Genomic DNA, 17,820 nt, shown 5'->3' with positions numbered 1-17,820 from the left:
CCGTATCCCAGGGCTTGTGACATTAAATGTAAACAGTTAGGCCTAGGGCAGTTGGGATTTTTATTTCTTTTGATCAGAGCAGAGTCTCAGATCTTGAAAGGGAAGCGTACATGTATTTCTGAAGCATACCAGAATCCAGGCACATTTAAGGGCAGGCAGCTACAGAAAGGGGGTAACTGACCCAAGAAATAGCCCTTTGTAAAATGGCCAGCATGCCATCTGCAAGCCCCAAATTCACACGTTTTTCATGATGAGCTGGAGGGAAGGGGGAAAAAAAAAGGAAAGGGGAAAAAAAAAAAAAAAAAGGATCATGTTAAAAAAAAAAAAAGCTCTGCTCCAAAAGATACACAAACTGCTGCAGAATCCTGCCTGCCCCTTCTGCAGCAAAGCCCAAGGGAAGCTGCCGATGAGTCAACAGCCAGCCTGCGTTGCCGACAGAGGAAAGGAAGTCCAATCTCAACACTCAAGAACAAAGTGTGCTGGTTCATACAGTACATGCTGAGAACGAAGCCTCGGAAAGCCCTCCCCGGGCTGGGAGCCGTGCCGCTGCAAGGATACAGCCTGGCTGCCAGCCAGGGCTCCCGCCGCACGCGGAGGAAGAGGGAGAGGTGAAATCCAGGGATTGCCGGGCCGTTTGCACCGTGCCGCCCTGCTGCCGGTGCCACCACGCTCCACGCCGCGGCGGGGATTGCTCCCGGCGTTATTTTCTCCCTTCGCTGGAACCACTCCCCCTCCCTGTGCCGGGTGTTCTGGATGCAGCATCCAGCCCCGCCGGGATGAGCCAAGGTGTCCGCTCACCAGGAGCGGAAGGGAAGGGCAGGGACGTGCCCCAGTCCTACACCCGCTACTGGTGCACCAGTTAATTCTTCTCCCCGCCCCAGCACGCTCATCTCCAACACTGCTCCGCGCGAGCAGACCCGTGCCTCCTCGTGCTCCCCTTTGCAACGGTGCTGGCATCGCAAAACGACATGAACGTCCCTGCCAACAACTCCGCACGCTCTCAAAGAACCGCTGGACCTCCCGGAGACGCTGGGGCAACTCCTTATGGGACCGCAGTCCGCTGAAGAGCAACACAGCTCGAAGGAGACGAACGCCGGGCAGCTCCACGTCGCGATCCGGGCGCGGCCGGCCCCGCGCCAGCTCGACGCACGCCCAGCAGCGCAGCGAGGAGCTGCTTTACCTGCCTGCCTGGCTGTTGGAGGAGAGGGGACGGAGGGGATGGAGGGAGGAGGACAGGACAGCGACACAAACACCGTGCCGACGCGGCGGACGGCATCTGCGCTGGTGCCGCCGCCGTCGCCGAGCTGGTACTCGCAGAGGTTGTGCCTTCCTATGGCCACAGCACTTGCTGTTTGCTGTTAAAACAGGGCCACAGCAATGATGAAAGTATAGATCTGCAACGCCAAGAATACCTGGGAAGCCTGCCAGCAAGAAGCAGCCTTCCTGCTCGTCCTCCCGCTGTGTGCAAATTCGCAGGAAGCAGAATCTACAGCACATGCTAATGTGGCTTAATGTGAGATCCAAGAGCCACCTCTCGATCCTGCCCGCATCCCTGTCAGCCTGGGGAAGGAGCCGCGTGCCAAAAATCTTAAATCATTAAATAACGCCCCTACAGGTGCATAAAATCACACGTAGGTGCCACTGCTTTCCGGAGTGATGCTCTCTGCTGAGCAAGCTCAACGCGCCGCCGTGCACGGCCCCGGCATCGCCGGCAGTGGGTAGGGATGAGCCCGGGTCGGGTCCCGGCACACCCGCTCTGCAAAAAGGGCTTCACAGCCTCCTGCGAGCATCCACGGCAAACCAGCAAGGCCCACGTTCCTCTTGGGTGTATCCCAGTGTGACTCCGGGGAGACAAAGCTCATCCAAAGCTTCTCTTTCCCATTTACAACAGGAGTGTTACCCGCAGCCCCGATGCTCCGAGACCGCTGCAGTAACTCCCCCTGCTACTTCACCTTGCGTAATGCTTAAACTCAAGCCGTGCTGAGATGCTCCCACACTGCATCCAGCACCCAACCGTGCCCCCCACACCAGAGCGGGATCTCATACCTGGCTCCACCACTGACTCGCAGTAGAAACCTCCGTGCCTCAGTTTACCCATTTGTAAAAGAACTGCAGAGGTCACACGGGAGCCGTAAGGCTCACCTCTGGCTCTGACAAGCCTGTGGAGATCTTTTGGCTACGGGCTCTAGCAGAGGTGGGACGTGCTGCCATCGCCGGGGTGTACTGTCGTCACCACCCACATCCCAGGGTGGGTGACCCGGAGACGCGCGGGCAGGGGATGCCAGCCTGCCGCTCCCTGCCTGTCGGAAGGGAAACTCGCCTCGACTCCTCGCTCCCCTGCTCCCACCCGACTGCAAGCGGCTTTTCTCGCCACGCCAGAACCCTTCACGCTTTGGGCAATTCTCAGGCGTGTCACTGTACAAAATAAAACCCTTTTCAGCAGCGCTGAGCCAGAAAAGGTTGTGGAGAGGGAACAGCTGATCTCCTGCGCTGCCTGATAACCCTGGTGTGCGGGTGGCCATCGGCAGCATCTGCGCCTCCCGGGACACCGAGCCAAGAGATGCTGCACCTCTTCCCCCACCGCTTCCCTCCCAACTGCACTGCGATTTCTGCTAACCTAGAAAGGACCCTCGAGTTTAAGGTGGCTCTTAGTGGAGGCATTTCGAGACGGCGGCGTTCTGGGGAAAGCATTCCTTAAAATACAGCTCCTTCCCTTCTGCCTCACCCCCAGCTTTTGACATTTTAGAGCTCCAGAAAAATAAAATGTTTCAAAAATCTAATTTTCAGCTTTGAAGGCACAAAACCTACAGGCAGGCTGCGGGTAGGAAGCGCTGGTTTCCAGGCGCCCAGGCGGGAGATGAAAAGAGCAGCAGCGGCTGCGTACAAGGCACCTTTCGGAGGGCGAGAGCCGTCGCTGGAGTGGGAAGCGGCTCTCGCACCCTCCGCGGCAAAACCTGCCGATCGCTCAGCCCAGGAACCGGACCCCTGGGGTCGCAGGATGATGGGCTGAGTATTATTTTGCAGGCAGTGCTTGCCTGCTCTCCAGCTCTCAGGGCTCTAGTGGCTTCTCCCCGCCCTCCCCGCCTCCCTCTAGGAATTTCACATGGAAATGGCTGTCAGGAGCGACAACATTAGGACAGGATTGCCATGGGCACCCATCCCCTGCTGCCGCAAAGCGAAGGGCAGGATGCTCGGTCACACCCCTGCGTTACACCTTTGAGATGGGGGGGGGAGCAAAACGCTGCCCCAGGAGCGAGGAAGACGGCCGCTGCGCGGCTCCAAATTTCCCAGTCTAGGAAAAAATCAGTGCTGGGGTTTTTTTTCAGCAGAGAATTTGGATTGCCCACATCCGACACAGGGAGGATCCGTTAGGTTTACGTGGAATTTTTTGTTTGAGTAGGGGAAAAGGAAAGTTTGGAAGCAAAGGGGGAAACGGGTGCAGAGCCCGTGGGGCAGGAGCTGCAGGGTGGTAGCGAAAGCAGCAGCTCCGGTGGGAGCAGCGAGGTACCCGCTCGCTGCTGCCGGGGTGGAGGCAGGGGCAAATTAAAGCAATTAAACTCGGGAGGTAAATGGAGTTGGAAGGCCTTTTAAGGCTGCTCCCTTTAGGCAGATGAAATAGAGTCATCTCTTGTGAAAAAATACTTGACGTTTCTCCAAAGGAGGGCAAGCTGCAAGAGGGAGTTGTCTAACACCGGAGATAGGAAAGGGACTGCAGTCTTCATCTGTCCTTGGCAGCCTGAACGCCGCTCCCTCCACCTCCGACTCTCACATCGGTGACCCAACTGGGAAAACACTGAGGATGCTATTGGAGGGAGAACTGCTCGGGAGGAGCACGCCCGTCTCTGCCGTGCCTTCTGGTGTGCATGTGGAGAGATGCCGTCCTGATTAAAAAAAATCTGGCAGTGTCACCGCTTGTCCCCCTGGGACGTGCATCATGGCCACAAACCAGGTGCAACCATTAACGCTGCTGTAAAATGAGCTCTTCATTCCACTCACATCGCACTAGCGAAGGCAAAATATCCTGAACAGGCTTCAGTCCGAAGACAAAAGCCCTTCAGGCCACGCTTGCTGTCTTGCCAGCAAAGAAAGATGGTTCAGGCAGATGAGACATGGTGCAGGACAGACAGATGGAGCAACAAGAGAGGAAAGACCTCCGAGGAAGCTGTGGGTAAGCAGCACAATCCCGCAGCAGCCTGGGATGAGCGGGGCATGTCGCAACCCAGAGGGGCTGCAGAAATCCACCTGGGATTAGCTGATGAGAGTGATGGAACCACTAATGAGTATCTTTGAGAGGTCACAGAGAACGGGTCAGATTTCAGAAGACCAGAAGGCAACACACATTATCTGCCTTTAAAAATAAAACTCGGGGAAAACGCACTGAAACACATAAATAAGCCATCTATATGAACGCAGGCAGAAAATAACGTGGGTAAGAAGGATCCGGCATGGGTTGGGACCTCTGCGGTGGGTGGACAGGAGAGGAGCAGATGGGACCCATCCTGACTTAGCGAGGCTTCAACGCTACCTATCAGGAGATGCTCCTCGGCGTCCGTGGGCTGTGCCGAGATCTCCGCAGGGCCAGGCTTCCTCGCGCAGACTCGGGGTACGCTTGCTCAGTCTGCTGAGTTTAACTCTGATGAAGAAGTCACAAGCTCTTTGGAGAGCAAGGCTTGAACTCCAAACGGTGCTGAGGAACTGAAGAAAGAGCTGGAACTATTGCAAGAGACAATTCATCAAGGATTACAGAATAGCGTGGACCTTGAGAATAACCAAATGAGCAAAATAACCCCAAGAATTAGGAAATTCTTCAGAGGAGGATCTGATGGTGGAAGTGAAACCCAAGCTCAAGGTGCGTGGGCAGTGCCAGGCTGTGGTGGAGTGTCCGATGTCCCCTCCGAAGCCCGTGGGCACGTCCCTGTGGTGACACGGGCAAAACCAGGGGAAGCCTGGAAGACGGTGACAAAAACATTCACAACTCCAGAAAACACAACTTTTGACGGAAGCTTAAAATGAACGGATCTGTTCAGACTAGAGGAGAGAGGAGTGAGGAGACACGACAGCGGTCCAAAAAAAGTGAAAGATATTGGGAAAGGGCTGGTGCCGGAGCAGGACAGGGTGGGATGGGGACCTGGGGGGGGTGACCTGCACCAGGCGTTGCTTTAGGAGCATCCCTGCGCGGGAACAGGCGGCACTGGCAGAACTGCCCCAGGGACCCCTGAAAACAAGGGCTTAGGGAAAAGCAGGGGGGCACATCTGCAGCCTGCCCCGCGCCCCGGCAGCCCCCAGCTCCGAGGTCTGGGATGCCAAACCGCACCCGACGGAATGCCGGGAAGCAGCGCCCACGGGCAGCCTGGCAGCCTGCTGTTCGGGCTGGCTTTACAGGGGCACCGCCAGCCCAGGCAGCGCCGAGCTATCGCTTTTCGGCTGGAAATAGCACCGGCACGAGCCCTCAGCTGGGGCGCAGAGCGCTGGCGAGTCCAGACTGCGGTTAGCTATCAAAGACAACTAAAAAAAGATATTCCACACATAGGGGTTTTTTTCTCTTTTTTTTTTTTTTTGTTGTGTTTTTTTTTTTCTTTCCCAAGGATTAAATCAACTCAACAAGCCCCCTTTACAACTTCCCTTTTGATGTGTTCAGACTCATTAAAGTTTCATTTCTTTCTCTGTTTTCCCCGGGGGAGGAGGGGGAGCGTACACAAAAGTTTACTTCAGAAGCGACGTTGGCAGCTGCAGCAGCAGCTGCTGTTGCTGTGGGACAAGCGGAGCCTCCGCTGGGCTTCGCACCCTGCCCAAATCCCTCGGCAAAACGCATCCCCCCGCAGCCGCCCCCCGCTCCCACGCGCAGCCCCAGCATCACGCCGCCACGCCGCTCGCCCGAGCGCTTGTGCAGGATGCGCGCCCAGGGTCGCTCGTCACGAAGCGAGCGGCGCGAGAGCCGCAAAGCTCCTGCAAACCCTGTGAGTTTTGGGGTCCAACCCTGCAGGTTTTGGGGTCCCACCCTTTTGAGTTTTTGGGTGTGACCCTGCGAGTTTTGGGGTCCAACCCTGCAAGTTTCAGGGTCCAACCCTGCAAGTTTTGGGGTCCCACCCTGCAAGTTTTGGGGTCCCACCCTGCAGGTTTTGGGGTCCCACCCTTTTGAGTTTTTGGGTGTGACCCTGCAAGTTTTGGGGTCCCTTCCTGACCCGCCCGGTTCCCCCCACCGGCAGCACCAGCCTTTCCCCCGCAGCTTCGGCCATCGCCCTGGGATAAGCCCCCGCGCACAGCGCACCGGTAGCAGCTCCCCCACGTTTCTGCCCGAGCAGCTGTTTAAGTGTCTATTTTAAAACAGTTCCCTATTTTAAAATAGCTAATGAGACACCGATCTAGGCTGATAGACGCCGTCTCTACAAGGTCTGGGAGATGCCTGTCTACTTGCTGGGCTCCTTTTCCCGAGCCCCGAATCTCGGCATGCCCATCACGTTTCCAACACGCACAAACAGCTTACACGGTAAAGAGGGAAGTTTTTAATTTAAGGGCCAACTCCTGCACCCCTGCCGTGAAATACCAGCGGTACAGCCACGTGTTTCTAGATGGAGATGCATCAAGCAGCCAGGCAGAAGCTGACATTCTGAGTGGTTTTCTGTTGGTATTTTTTTTATCCTCCCTTTGATTTTATAAAGTCTTTTTAAAATTCCCCGACCAAGAGGAGCTGGTCTGCCCAGCACGGCTCCTCGCTGCTGCCCGAGAAAAGCTGGGCACGTACGAGAGGGACTTCCAGAAAGCAACTGCCCGTGGCAGGGTATGGCGGGAAGTCCCCGTGCATTCCTGTGCATCCCCTTTGCATGCTCTCCGAGACGGCGTGCACCCCACCAAGGCAGAGGGGACCCCGCGGAGGGGACCCGGCGGAGGGGACCCCGCTCGCTTACCTGACCACGGGCTCGGGGATGGCCTCGGCGCTCGCCGGCACCTGGACGCCCTTCTCCCACTCCTGCCTCCAGGGATCGGCCAGGACGTAGTACTCGTCAGGGCTCAGCTGGAAGGAGTCAGGGATCTTCATGGCCGTTATCAGATCCGTACGGAAAACCTGTTATCGGAAAAAAAGGAAACATCCATCGGGCAGGGTGAAGGGGTCTGGCAGCGGCCGGGTGCACGTGCGCCCAGGGAGGGTGCGCTGGGGAAACGGCCCCCACGGAACAGCGTGGTGGGTGCCTGCGTCCCCAACGGCACGGCTTTGGGGTGTCACTTTATGTCACCTCCGGGATGAGGTTTGGGTGCGATTCGGAAGAACAAGGTGCGCAGGCAGGGGCTGCCCATGCTTGGCCAGGGAGCACCAAGAGCCCGAGCCCCCGCGGCTGCAGCCCCTCCGAGGTCCCCTAGCCCAGGCAGATGTGAAATCCAGCCGCAGGCTGCAAGCTCGGCCAAGACACGGACCAAAAATTAGTATTAAACTAAAGAAATGACAAGCTGCTTTCTCTGAGGGGATCAGTGTTTTAACAGAGCCACATAAACATCTCCTCCAAACGCCAAGGGACGTACAGCAACTGGGCTTCTCCGCTCCAACTGGGCTTCAGACTCGCTGGGGGCAACGATGCTTTCTTTGTTCTGGGCATGAATGAAGCTGTGGGAAACACAGAGCCACCTCATCCCCCCGAGCACCTCCACGTCCCCATCGTGTCACCTCCCTGCCCCGAGCGGGGACAGCCAAAAGCAGAAGGTATCCCATCAGGGCTCGACTGCTCCAGCGGTGATTGCACACCGAGGATCAAAAGGCAAAATAAAGCCAGGCTGGGTTACGCTAGAGCTGGAAAATATTGGACTAAAAGGTGATCTAGGTGCTTGCTTACACATCCACAGCCAAACACAGGGAGATTTTTCCTGACCCAACAAAACTCCTGTGAGATCGACACCGGACACCTCCTCTATGAAAATCCTGCAGCCCCTCGGACAGCGAATGGGCTCGCTCTCCATCGCACCTCTGGCCCTGCAGCGCCTTCCCCCAATATACGACGATGAAAAACTCATTCCAAAAAAATCCCTCACGGTAAATAAGATTTTCCTTCCAGAGGGCTGCCTGACAGCAATGACTCGAGCAATCCTGCCTCTTGCAGCATAAAAATAAATTGTAAATGAAAATGGATGATTTCTCCTCTCTACCATCTGCTATTAGCTGAGATAATAACCGGCGGTGCCAGCAATCATGCCTGGACACCATCTCGCTCTATCCGCTCCATCCCTGCTACTTCTGCGATACCTTCTGCGGCGCCGGGACGGATCAGGTGTTTCCTTCAGATGCTGTTTAATCTGTTTGCAGAGTCTATTCTCCAAATGAGCACTGCTTTGTCACGACCACAACAAATGATACAACACGCTTTTACACTTTTGATACAAGGACAACACGCTTTGGAGAGTATTTGGGAAACCAAATCGGCTGAGATGCAGGAAACTAGACATTAACTAAGACCACTGAGACCGGTATTTAGGTCAGTTTGTTTAATCCTCAGAGTCTCAGCTGCTAACCCAATTAGAGTTAAATACAATATATAAACAACCTTTTCTATGTTGGGACCTCTTTGAATTTTACTGGTACCTTCCTCCTGATGCATCTGCTTGGAGACATTTTTGACTATGTCTATATAAACCTGATTTGAGTTGGCCAGATGCAGGCTCAGCACATCCTTCAATAAACATAATTAACAGCCTACATATTACAGTCAGAATTAGGCTCAGTTTGAGAAAGATCAGGTTCCTTTAAGCCTCTATGCGCTACAGACGCATGGTTACAGATGCCACAGTAACCTTTTAATAAGCTGCCAGTGTGAGAAATGTTAAAAAAAAAAAAATTAAGATAGACGTTAATTAAACAAGAGAAGGGATATGTGAGATGTCGTAGTCCTTCCAGTGCTGTGTGCCTGCGTATCATAACAAGCAAAGTAACACCGCTGTAGCTCATTTTCTAAAACACGGTGTACAAATAAGCCCCGTTCTGGACACCCCTGCACTGCCAGGGTCACAACTTGGGCAAACAGCATCTCCGTTACCCAGTTTCGGTGCCCATCTCCGGCGAGGACAACGCAAACCCGAGCGAGCCTCCCCGCCTCGCACCGCTCTGCTTTGGTGGACAAGCACCGGGGCGGGAGCATCGCAGCACACCCACAGCGCTCCATTTGCAAAACTGTCAGAGAAAACACTATTTCGGAGACGCTCGCTCTCGGGACTCATGGGCAGAGCCAGGTGGGAATGGTTTCCAAAGGTGCTGGGCACCCAACACGTTTTCAATACGCCCGGGACTGGACCCTAAGCACCCTCCAGCCCCCTCGTCGCCAGCTCAGTTGCCTCCCGAGGACACCCCCTTCAACGCCGCGGGGTGCGGGAGCACGGATCACCCTTTCCCGGCATGCAAATACACACAAGTCCTCCATGAGCCTGCCCAGCGTGGCGCTGGCCGGGCAGGCAGGGCCCCGCGGGCAGCGCAGCGCAGGGCAGCGGGCACGCTCGCGCTCCCGCTGCAGCGCACACGACCCGGCAGCCAGCGCAGCACCAGCGACGGCGGACGTGGGATTGCCCTTCCCAGGGCAGCTGGCCCCCAGGAAAGTCCAGCCGTGGTGTTCACCTGCCCTGAGACGTCTCCCCGCTCCCTGGGGCGCTGGCACCCGCCGCAGCGGTGCCTTTTCCAGAGCCTTACCCCAAACAAGCATCCCTGCCTCCTTTTGCAAAGGCAGCGCCAGGCGACAGCGTGAGAGGTGACGGGCCCCAGCGCTCCGAGGTAACACCGGGGTGGGCGGCCACGGGGGATTTATGTCAACGCCTGGCCCCCCACCTTCCTCCTGCCGATGAAGAGGGAGACAGAGGAGCCTGCACCGACATGTCCTGCACCATGCAGCCAGCCCAGGGAGGAGCCAGCAGCGCAGCTGGGGAGCCCTGGTCCCCCCCGAGGGCTGGAAGTCAAACATCTCCATCCGATCCGTGTGTCAGAAACTAAACATATTTTGCTTTGCTTGCAGCTATTAGATAATTTCTTCAGCACTCTCAGCTGTTTGCTGGGGTCGTGGCTTCGGCGGTCCAGGCGCCCCGGCAGCATCTCACGGGCCGCTGGCCGTGCATCCCACGCTGCTCACCGCTGCTCTGGCCCAGCAGAACCAGCCTCACCGATGCTTCTTCGCAACATCCGCAGCAGATGCAAAACCCTCCGGCAAACCGCTGCGTGTACCTCGCAGCCTCCGCGTTGGAAAACACAGCGTCGGCATCAGCCCTTGGTATAATTTCTCCCCTCTGCACGGTGCGGATCCCAGGCTCCGTGTTTTCCTGCATTAAGTCTTCCCCAAATTCATCCCTTCTGGCTTTTCAGCTCACATCGGCGTAGAAGCTTAGTTTTAATTTTAAGCCAAATAAGCACGATTGTATCTATTTCCCTGAAGATGATAAGGCACATCGCAGGCTGGATTTGCAATCTCACTACCTCATTTATTTAGTCCTTCTTGGAAAACAGATAAGCTCACCCATCCAACGGCAGCACGCACGCCCACACTTTATCACAGCGATGCCTCTGTCTTTTCATGAAGAACTGGAAATGCTCAAATTATTAACTATCAAAGCAGAACACTTTAGAAATGATAGAACGGCACAGAAATTGTAAAGGAAAGCAGATCAGTTGTCTGGAAATCTCCCAACAGCTAATACGCTCAAATTGTAATCTAAATGTCTTTTTGTTTTGAATTGTCTGGGATTAGGGCTGGGAAAAGACTCAATTATTCTACTCAAACTCCTCTGAATTATTTATGAAAACCAAATAAAGGATAAATTGGGCACTGATGAACCGAGGACCTGGTGATGAAGAGAAAGTTGGGCACCAGAAAACAAGCAATTTTCCCTCAATAGGAGTGTTTACTGTTTCTCCCTGTCCGCAGGAGCTCACAAATTGTCTCCAAGGCCTGGCTGCCGCGCTCCCTGCTCCCCCCGCCACTGCCGCAGCCCTGGCCAGGCTCCGTCCTCCGCTTCCAGCCCGGCAGCGGGATCCAGTTTATTGCCTATTGATCTGCCGGCGACGGGGAAGGCCAAACCAAGACGTGCACTTTATTACCTCTGCTCGCTCGGGAGCCTCAGGCAGTTTGCAGCGATGCTCGGAGATGCATCGCAGCGATGCCCAGGGGCCAGCCTCGCCCACGGGTCAGCTTTAAGGACGGGGAAAAAGAACATCACGTTGCGAAATCCCAAGACATTTTTGCCTTTGGACTTCCAAGGGAGAGGGAAGAGGAGTCGGGGACGGCGTGCTCGTGCAGCCTCAGAGCCCCAGCAGGAGAAAGGCGCACGGAGAAAACCCCCCTCTTGGTCCCTGCTGATCCCACAGCGGGTGAGCAACGAGGGGTGTTTCACAGCAGGGCACGGCGAGGAAAAGGAAAAACTAAAGGAGGTGCCCAACATTCCCCCGGGAGCTGCAGCAGGGAGGCAAATCCGGCAGCTCCCGCTGAGGGCTGCACCTCTCGCTCCCCCTTGCCAGCCCTGGCACCCGCGGCAGGACCGTGCCCGCACCCCACCACGGGTCCCACTGCACCCACCACCGCCTTCCCACGCTGCCCGCAGAGCTACGGCTTATAGGATGCAGAATGCAGGTGCCTGTGGATTTTAGTGGCGGATAAAGAGTAAGAATTGATAAAAATACTCCTGAAGATACCGCTCCTCGGCACAAGCGTACCCAAGGAGGCAGCAGCAGCAAACCATCAAGTACTGTACAAAAGCAGCAATCGATGCAGCAGTCCCGTCCCGATCTTTTTGCGTAGGAAACAACCTCTAAGCAAGCATTGCTCCCTGGACCGAAGAACTACTGGGCACTCACAGACTCCAGCTCACCCCTCCTGTCCCAGCACCGCCACTGCCAGCCACAGCCTGGTCCTGCGGATCCACCCGCTCTGGGCCGGCTCCATTTCCAAGGTCCGCAAGCCTTCAAGTTACCCCTGGCACTCACATCTCACCGGCCAAGCAAGCCTCTATTACCGATCTCTACTACTTCCCCATCCTTTCAGCCCACCAGTTTGCAGTGTTGGGCTGCCTGCCTCCCCGGAACAGCCGGTCCCAGCGGTCCAGGAACACGAAAAGTCACTGGGAGACCAAAGCCATCGCATTCCGCAACGATACGTCAATATTTTTTGTTATTTCTGCAATTTGCCCTTGTGAAGTAAAAGCTGTATCGGTTTTATCTCTCAAAAAAAAAAAAAAAAAAAATCCCCCCAAGCTAATTAAATATAACGCATCTTCCAATCTTCACATCTTAACGCTTTGCTCCGCTCCAGCCTGGCGCGGGAAGGATGCTCCCGTGGTCCTGGCAGAGCCCCGCAAGGCAGGGGCTGGATTCAGCTCCTCCTGCGGCCACACGCGCCCCGTGCATCGGCCGTTCCACCTCGCACAGCATCTGCTGCTTCGCCCGCCAGACGCAGCCGTGCAGCGGTTCCCCGCACCCCTGAGGCAGCTGCCGGGCATCTCCAGGAGCTCTCGCTTGGACCAGCATCAATTTGTCCAACGCTTGGCCAAGCTCAGAGAGAAACCCCTACCCCCGGGAGGAGCTGCTGCGGCACGCGGTGCCTGGCTGCGACGGGCATGCCGCGTTGCATCAGGAACCCCCAGCAAAGGGCTCCCGGGCTGCACCGCTTTGCAGCAGCATTCCTCCTCCTCCTCCTCCTCCTCTGCCTCTCCTCCGTGGCCGCCCAGCCCCTCTCCAAGCCTCTCCATCACCTTTCTGTGCAATCCTCACATTGATTCCCAGGTTCTTTGACTCACTCACAAACCCCTCTAATAAAGTGGCCCGGCAATCTCACTGCCATTCAGCTCCCACTTTACGCGCTCCGTCAAGGACTCGGCTTTTCAAGTGACTGCACCGTAGGTCTGAGCCTGCCAATTATCCCCTTAGCCCCAAATACCGACCTGAAAATGCCAAATTCAGATCCCACGGTAACGACTTCCCGCTCCTACGAAACCAACTCCTGGGCAAGAGCCAAAAAGCTGTATCTGTTTTGGGCTTTAAATTGAAACGAAAAGAAACACTCATCTAGCGCTGGTTTTAATTAGCTCTTAAAACAGCAGCCAGCCCAGGGACTGCCGTGCGGGATCCGGCGCGGATGATCGCACCCGGCAAGGCGGCACGGCCTCAGCATCACCCAACACGGGTACGCAGCCGGGGCCGCCGGCTCCCGGCGCCTGCTCCAAACCAACCCGGGTGAAAACCAGCTCCAAGGGACCAGGCGGCTCAGCCCAACGCAGACGGGCTTCAGCAGGCCGGGTCCCGGTGCACAGGGCTTTCTGAGCCAGCAGGAATTGCGTTACACATCTTCCGCTGCATCTGCACCCAGCTGACCTTGGGGCTTTTAGACCTTGCCCTTGGGGCAGAGGGACAAACTCCATCCCTGCTCCCAGTCCCGGGATGGGATGCAATTTTGTTTATAGCCAAAAACATCTGTATCCCTGAAAAGTTTTAGCAAAAAAAAAAAAAAAAAACCCAACTTTCCAAAGCACTCCACACTGCAAAGCACTGATACGAAATATAAGAGAAATGAAGCCCATCGTTGAAAATCAAGCGCGTGCTGGAACACGCAACGTGCTCGCTGGGGAGAGGGTGGACAGGAGAGGTGGGAAGGGGCTGGCCACAGCCCGCGTCCGAAGTCTCACATTTGAGTCTCCTCCCTCCCATAACCCAGCAAATCGGCAATCCTCCCCCGACGCCCTCGCATCCGCCGCGGCGACGCGGGACCTCGCACGGCCGACCCCTCCGTGGCGAGCGCGGGCAGCGTGGCGCTCCCAGCGTCGCGCTGAAGGGCGAGCGGCAGCGGGTCACCGCGCGAGGGATGCGGGAGCGCTTTTTGATGCCGAGATAACAGGTTTTCTCTAGGTTCTGGTTCAACGCTCTTTTTTTCCCCTCCGACTGCCATCCTGGCAGCCGTGTCCCATGTACCCGCCCCGGCCATAACCCCCTTTCTCCACCCACTCTGGGACCAGGGGAGTCTCCCGCTGCCTTCTTTGCAGGGCTCCCTCCTCATTTCCAGCCAGCTCTATTAGCTCTTCACCCTCTCAAGCATAAAATTGTTTGCTGTAGCTCATGAGTCACAAGGATTTTTGGAGAAAGAGAAAACAACGGGAACAATGGGAGCCCTGGGAATAGTTTTTGGTTGTACAAACTGTCTTCGTATCAGCTTGAGCCGGCACCTCCGCGGGTGCAGCCCTCGGCTGCCCAGCCCCGCTCCCCTCCCGCCCCCCAGCCCTATTGCCCTGCCGCTACATCCCATTTTCCCAGCCTTTTCCGCAACGAGACAAGCGGTGATATTCGGGAGGAAGGCTCTGAAATGTGGCAATGCCTGGCGTGTGTTTGTAAGCAGCGGTATTATCTGCCTGTGGGGGAAAAAATACTTACTCTCAGGTTCATTTGGGAGCCAGCCTGCTATCTCTCCATCTAGTCTTGTTTCCTCTCGAAATGCTGAATGTTAAAGATTCAATGAACAACAGAATTTAAAATAGGAACAAGAAGCATTTTTGTCTGGCCCTTCTCAGCATTCAGAAGACAATGGTATTAATCTGTTATCCCCACGCCGGCTTGGGAAAAGTGACAAAGCCGCTGCAGTCAAACCTTTCAACAGAGACAGATTTTCTCTTCATCCAGCCCAGTGAAAGCATGTCCAGTCTTGCTCGGCCATACTCGTAAAAGCCCTTCTCCAAGCACGGAGAGCCCGGGGACTAAATTCACATTGCACTGGGCTCTCACATACCTACCGCAGGGAAAAAAACCCAAGACCTAACGCGCCGAGAGTTACTTTGTAGAAGGGCAGCAATGAGGATGTTTGTTAAAAGGGTTAAATCCTTGTAAAGAGATAGAAAAAGACATCTTTCAAAACACGGAAGTAATATCTAAACAAGGCAAGCAGAAAATAACGTAAATTGTATAAATTTGTGGTTTCCCCTTCATCTTGAACCCTGCCTGCAGCTGCGGCCCCCTCGCCTCCAGAAGGTCTAGACCGAAGGAGAAGGGCGATGAGGATGTCCGGTGAGATGAGCAGCACCCGCGGACGAGCGCCGAGACTGCACCGGGCTCTTCAGCCTCGAGAAGGGACGGCTGGAGGCATGTCAGGCAGGTGGTTTGCGGAAAAAAAGCAGGTGGTTTGGTTTTTTTTGGTTTTTTTCCCCCACAACGTATTCTAGCAGCGCAGCTCATTGCAGGGTAGCGTTCTGGATCCCAAATAGTCGGGGAGCTCGTGAGTAACGCACCGGCTACGGCAGTGACTCAGAGGCAGCACGCGAGGGAGTCCCCCGGCCGCCGACGGCTGGGAGCTGGCAGATGGAGCCGGCGACCATCGTTACGCACTCGCCTTGTTCTTACATTCTCTCCTTAGACACTGACAACCGTTCCCCGGCAGGAACAGGAGAGAGGGCTTGAGGACTGCAGCCGAACCAGCGAGGCTTGCGCTCGTACCCCCAGCAGCCCTATAGCCGGGGGCGGGATTCCGCTAACGCGCCACTAAAAGAAGCAGAAATCCATACTCCAGGCACACCTCGCTGCCCGCCGCAGATTCAGCATCCGAGACGGGGAGGACCTGAGCGAGCGTCCCCCTCCCTCCAGCTCCTGGGGCAGGGAGCACGACCCGCGTCTCCTCGCAGGGGTCCTCGGCCAGCGGTGCCCGGGGACGGCTACCGGCCACCACGCTCCGTCTGAGGCCAGGTTCAGAGACAAAGGAGCTCCAACGAGATGAACTGAGATGGCCGGATTGGTAGGCTGCTAGCGCCGCAGACCCAAGGAGCTGCTGGCAGCTGCCCACAGGCAAAGGCAGGGCAGGAGAGCCGTGCCCGCGCCCCGGGCACCGCCGGCATCGCAGCAGGGCTCCGCACCGAGGTCTCCGCCGCCCGGGCGCGGGGCAGGCGAGGACGACCGTCACCTCTGCACGGAGGCCTGGTGCCTGGGACACGCAGGAAAGAGCCCGGGCAGAGCCCCGTGACAGACGCAGATAAATATAATCGCCCTCCCTGGCAATGGCCCCCTTTGCGGATGTTTACAAACAGCTCAGTACTTTTCCATGTTAAGAAGCTTGTTTTTCCAGATGCCTTGTATCGGGTGGTTTTTAATGTGTATAGTTAATCCCTCCTCACAGAGTCTTTCATAATAAACATCACCCCCTGACCTGGCTAATAACTATGTAATGCCCGTGATTTTTTTTATCTCCTGCTCGGCTCGTCAGAGGGAATGAAGACGGCAGCTCGCAGCGAAACAGGGGACACAACTTTGAGAGGGGCAGGAGAGCTCGGCGGTTCCCCCCCCCCCCCCAAACCCCCGCTCCCCCAGCCCGTTCCTCCAGCATCGCCGCCCCTCAGGACGTGCCCGGACCCCCTGCACCTGGACAGCAGCTCAGCTCGTGATAAAGCTACAAGCCGTGTGTAAAGCTGGAGTTACTGTTTGAAAAGGCTTGTCCAGCCCCAAAATGTCCGGGGCAGACTGCCCGGGGAGGGTTTCAACATCTGATAATGCATTAATCGTGCTCTCCCTGTTACGCTCCTGTGGTTTCCATTCTCAGTGGGATAACAAAGAAAAAGGTACTTCACTAATTCACGTGAAGTAGTTTGACAGTGGTGTGGTTTATGTTTTACACTTCTCAGTACTTGCTCCAGCGGGACATCCCAGTCTGTGCCTGCAATCCTCCAGGCTCCAGCAAGAAATCCCCCGGGATGTGCCAAACCCCGCAGCGTTTCACAGATGATGGGCAGCAGATTCCACACACGGACTGGACGGGTTCACGGGTGCTCACAATAAGAGCAGAAGTTGGGGCACTCATGGAAAAGTTTGGAAGATGCTGTCATAGAGGAAATCCATAAACCAGCGCTCACCAGAGTGACCTCCAAACCACCACCATGCACTGCTACGGGTCGGACCCGCCGCGGGGGACAATCCTACGTGCAACGCCCGGGACACGCTCCCGTGATCCCTGCGTTTCACCTGGAGCTGAATTCGAGCAGAGCGGGATGCCAGCGGCCGTGGGGGAGATGCAGGGGAAGGGGAGGAAAGCTGGGATCCGGACCGCTCCCATCTGCTCAGGTTCCCACCACGCTTTTGCAAAAGACGGTTTGTCAGCCTGAGCACCCTGGCCAAACTCCAGCTTGAGTAATTACACATCGCCTCCCCAAATTTCCCTGGAGTTTCAGTTCAGATATGCCACCAGGGTTCATTTTCTGTCCCAACTGTTTCTAAGCTGGGCACCGTTAAGCTTTTGCTCCACTTTATTTGTTCCAGAGCTACATTTCACTGAGAACCATCCTCTGAGCATGAAGCAGAGGGATGAGCCTGGCCTGCCCAGGCCCCACATCTGACGTCTCCCCGGGTGCCGTGGACTAAGATCCAGTTTTCACCCCAGCTGTTGCAGAGCAGCAAAACTTGGATCCAGGTCTGACCATCCTTCATAAAGTGCAGAAGCATTTTCACTTGGAGTCTTGGACTTCTATCCAGTAACTCTGTTAGCAGCCTGGCAAACTCCTAGCTGGCTGATAAAGCTAATTCATATTAAAGACAAAAGCGTGTCTGTACCAGTGATGCAGAAAGACATTTCCCAAGGCAGGCTCTTGTGGGGAAGGATTTTACTGGGCAGCAGCAGGGTGGCACGTGTGGCACTGTCGGTGACGCAGGAGTCACGTCCCGGCGCATCTTAACCAGGTCTAACGCCGGGCATCTCCGCGGGACTCCTGAAGGCACCTACACGGCTGATCTGGTGCCTTTACGGACACATCGGGCACAGGGGTGGGCAGTTATTTCGGAGGGGGAGGGTAACAGTGCCCCAGGAAGAGGAGATGCCCCAAATCCTTCATTTTTTCAATGGGGGATTCAGC

The 17,820-nt window shown here is 55.9% G+C and overlaps 1 protein-coding gene across 2 annotated transcripts in view; it reads right to left on the bottom strand.

The window, feature by feature from the left end:
- Positions 1-17,820, bottom strand: part of JADE2 (jade family PHD finger 2) — an 84,759-nt gene that overhangs the window by 54,529 nt on the left and 12,410 nt on the right. For both annotated transcript variants that reach the window (XM_075714964.1, XM_075714963.1), the window contains exon 4: positions 6,906-7,063. In XM_075714964.1, coding sequence (XP_075571079.1) covers positions 6,906-7,063 — 158 coding nt within the window. The remainder of the gene's footprint in view (positions 1-6,905; positions 7,064-17,820) is intronic.

The sequence above is a fragment of the Pelecanus crispus genome, chromosome 8 (assembly GCF_030463565.1).
Source record: "Pelecanus crispus isolate bPelCri1 chromosome 8, bPelCri1.pri, whole genome shotgun sequence".
NCBI lineage: Eukaryota > Metazoa > Chordata > Aves > Pelecaniformes > Pelecanidae > Pelecanus > Pelecanus crispus.
The sequence above is the reverse complement of the archived record's forward strand: the minus strand, read 5'-3'. Positions and strand labels throughout refer to the sequence as shown.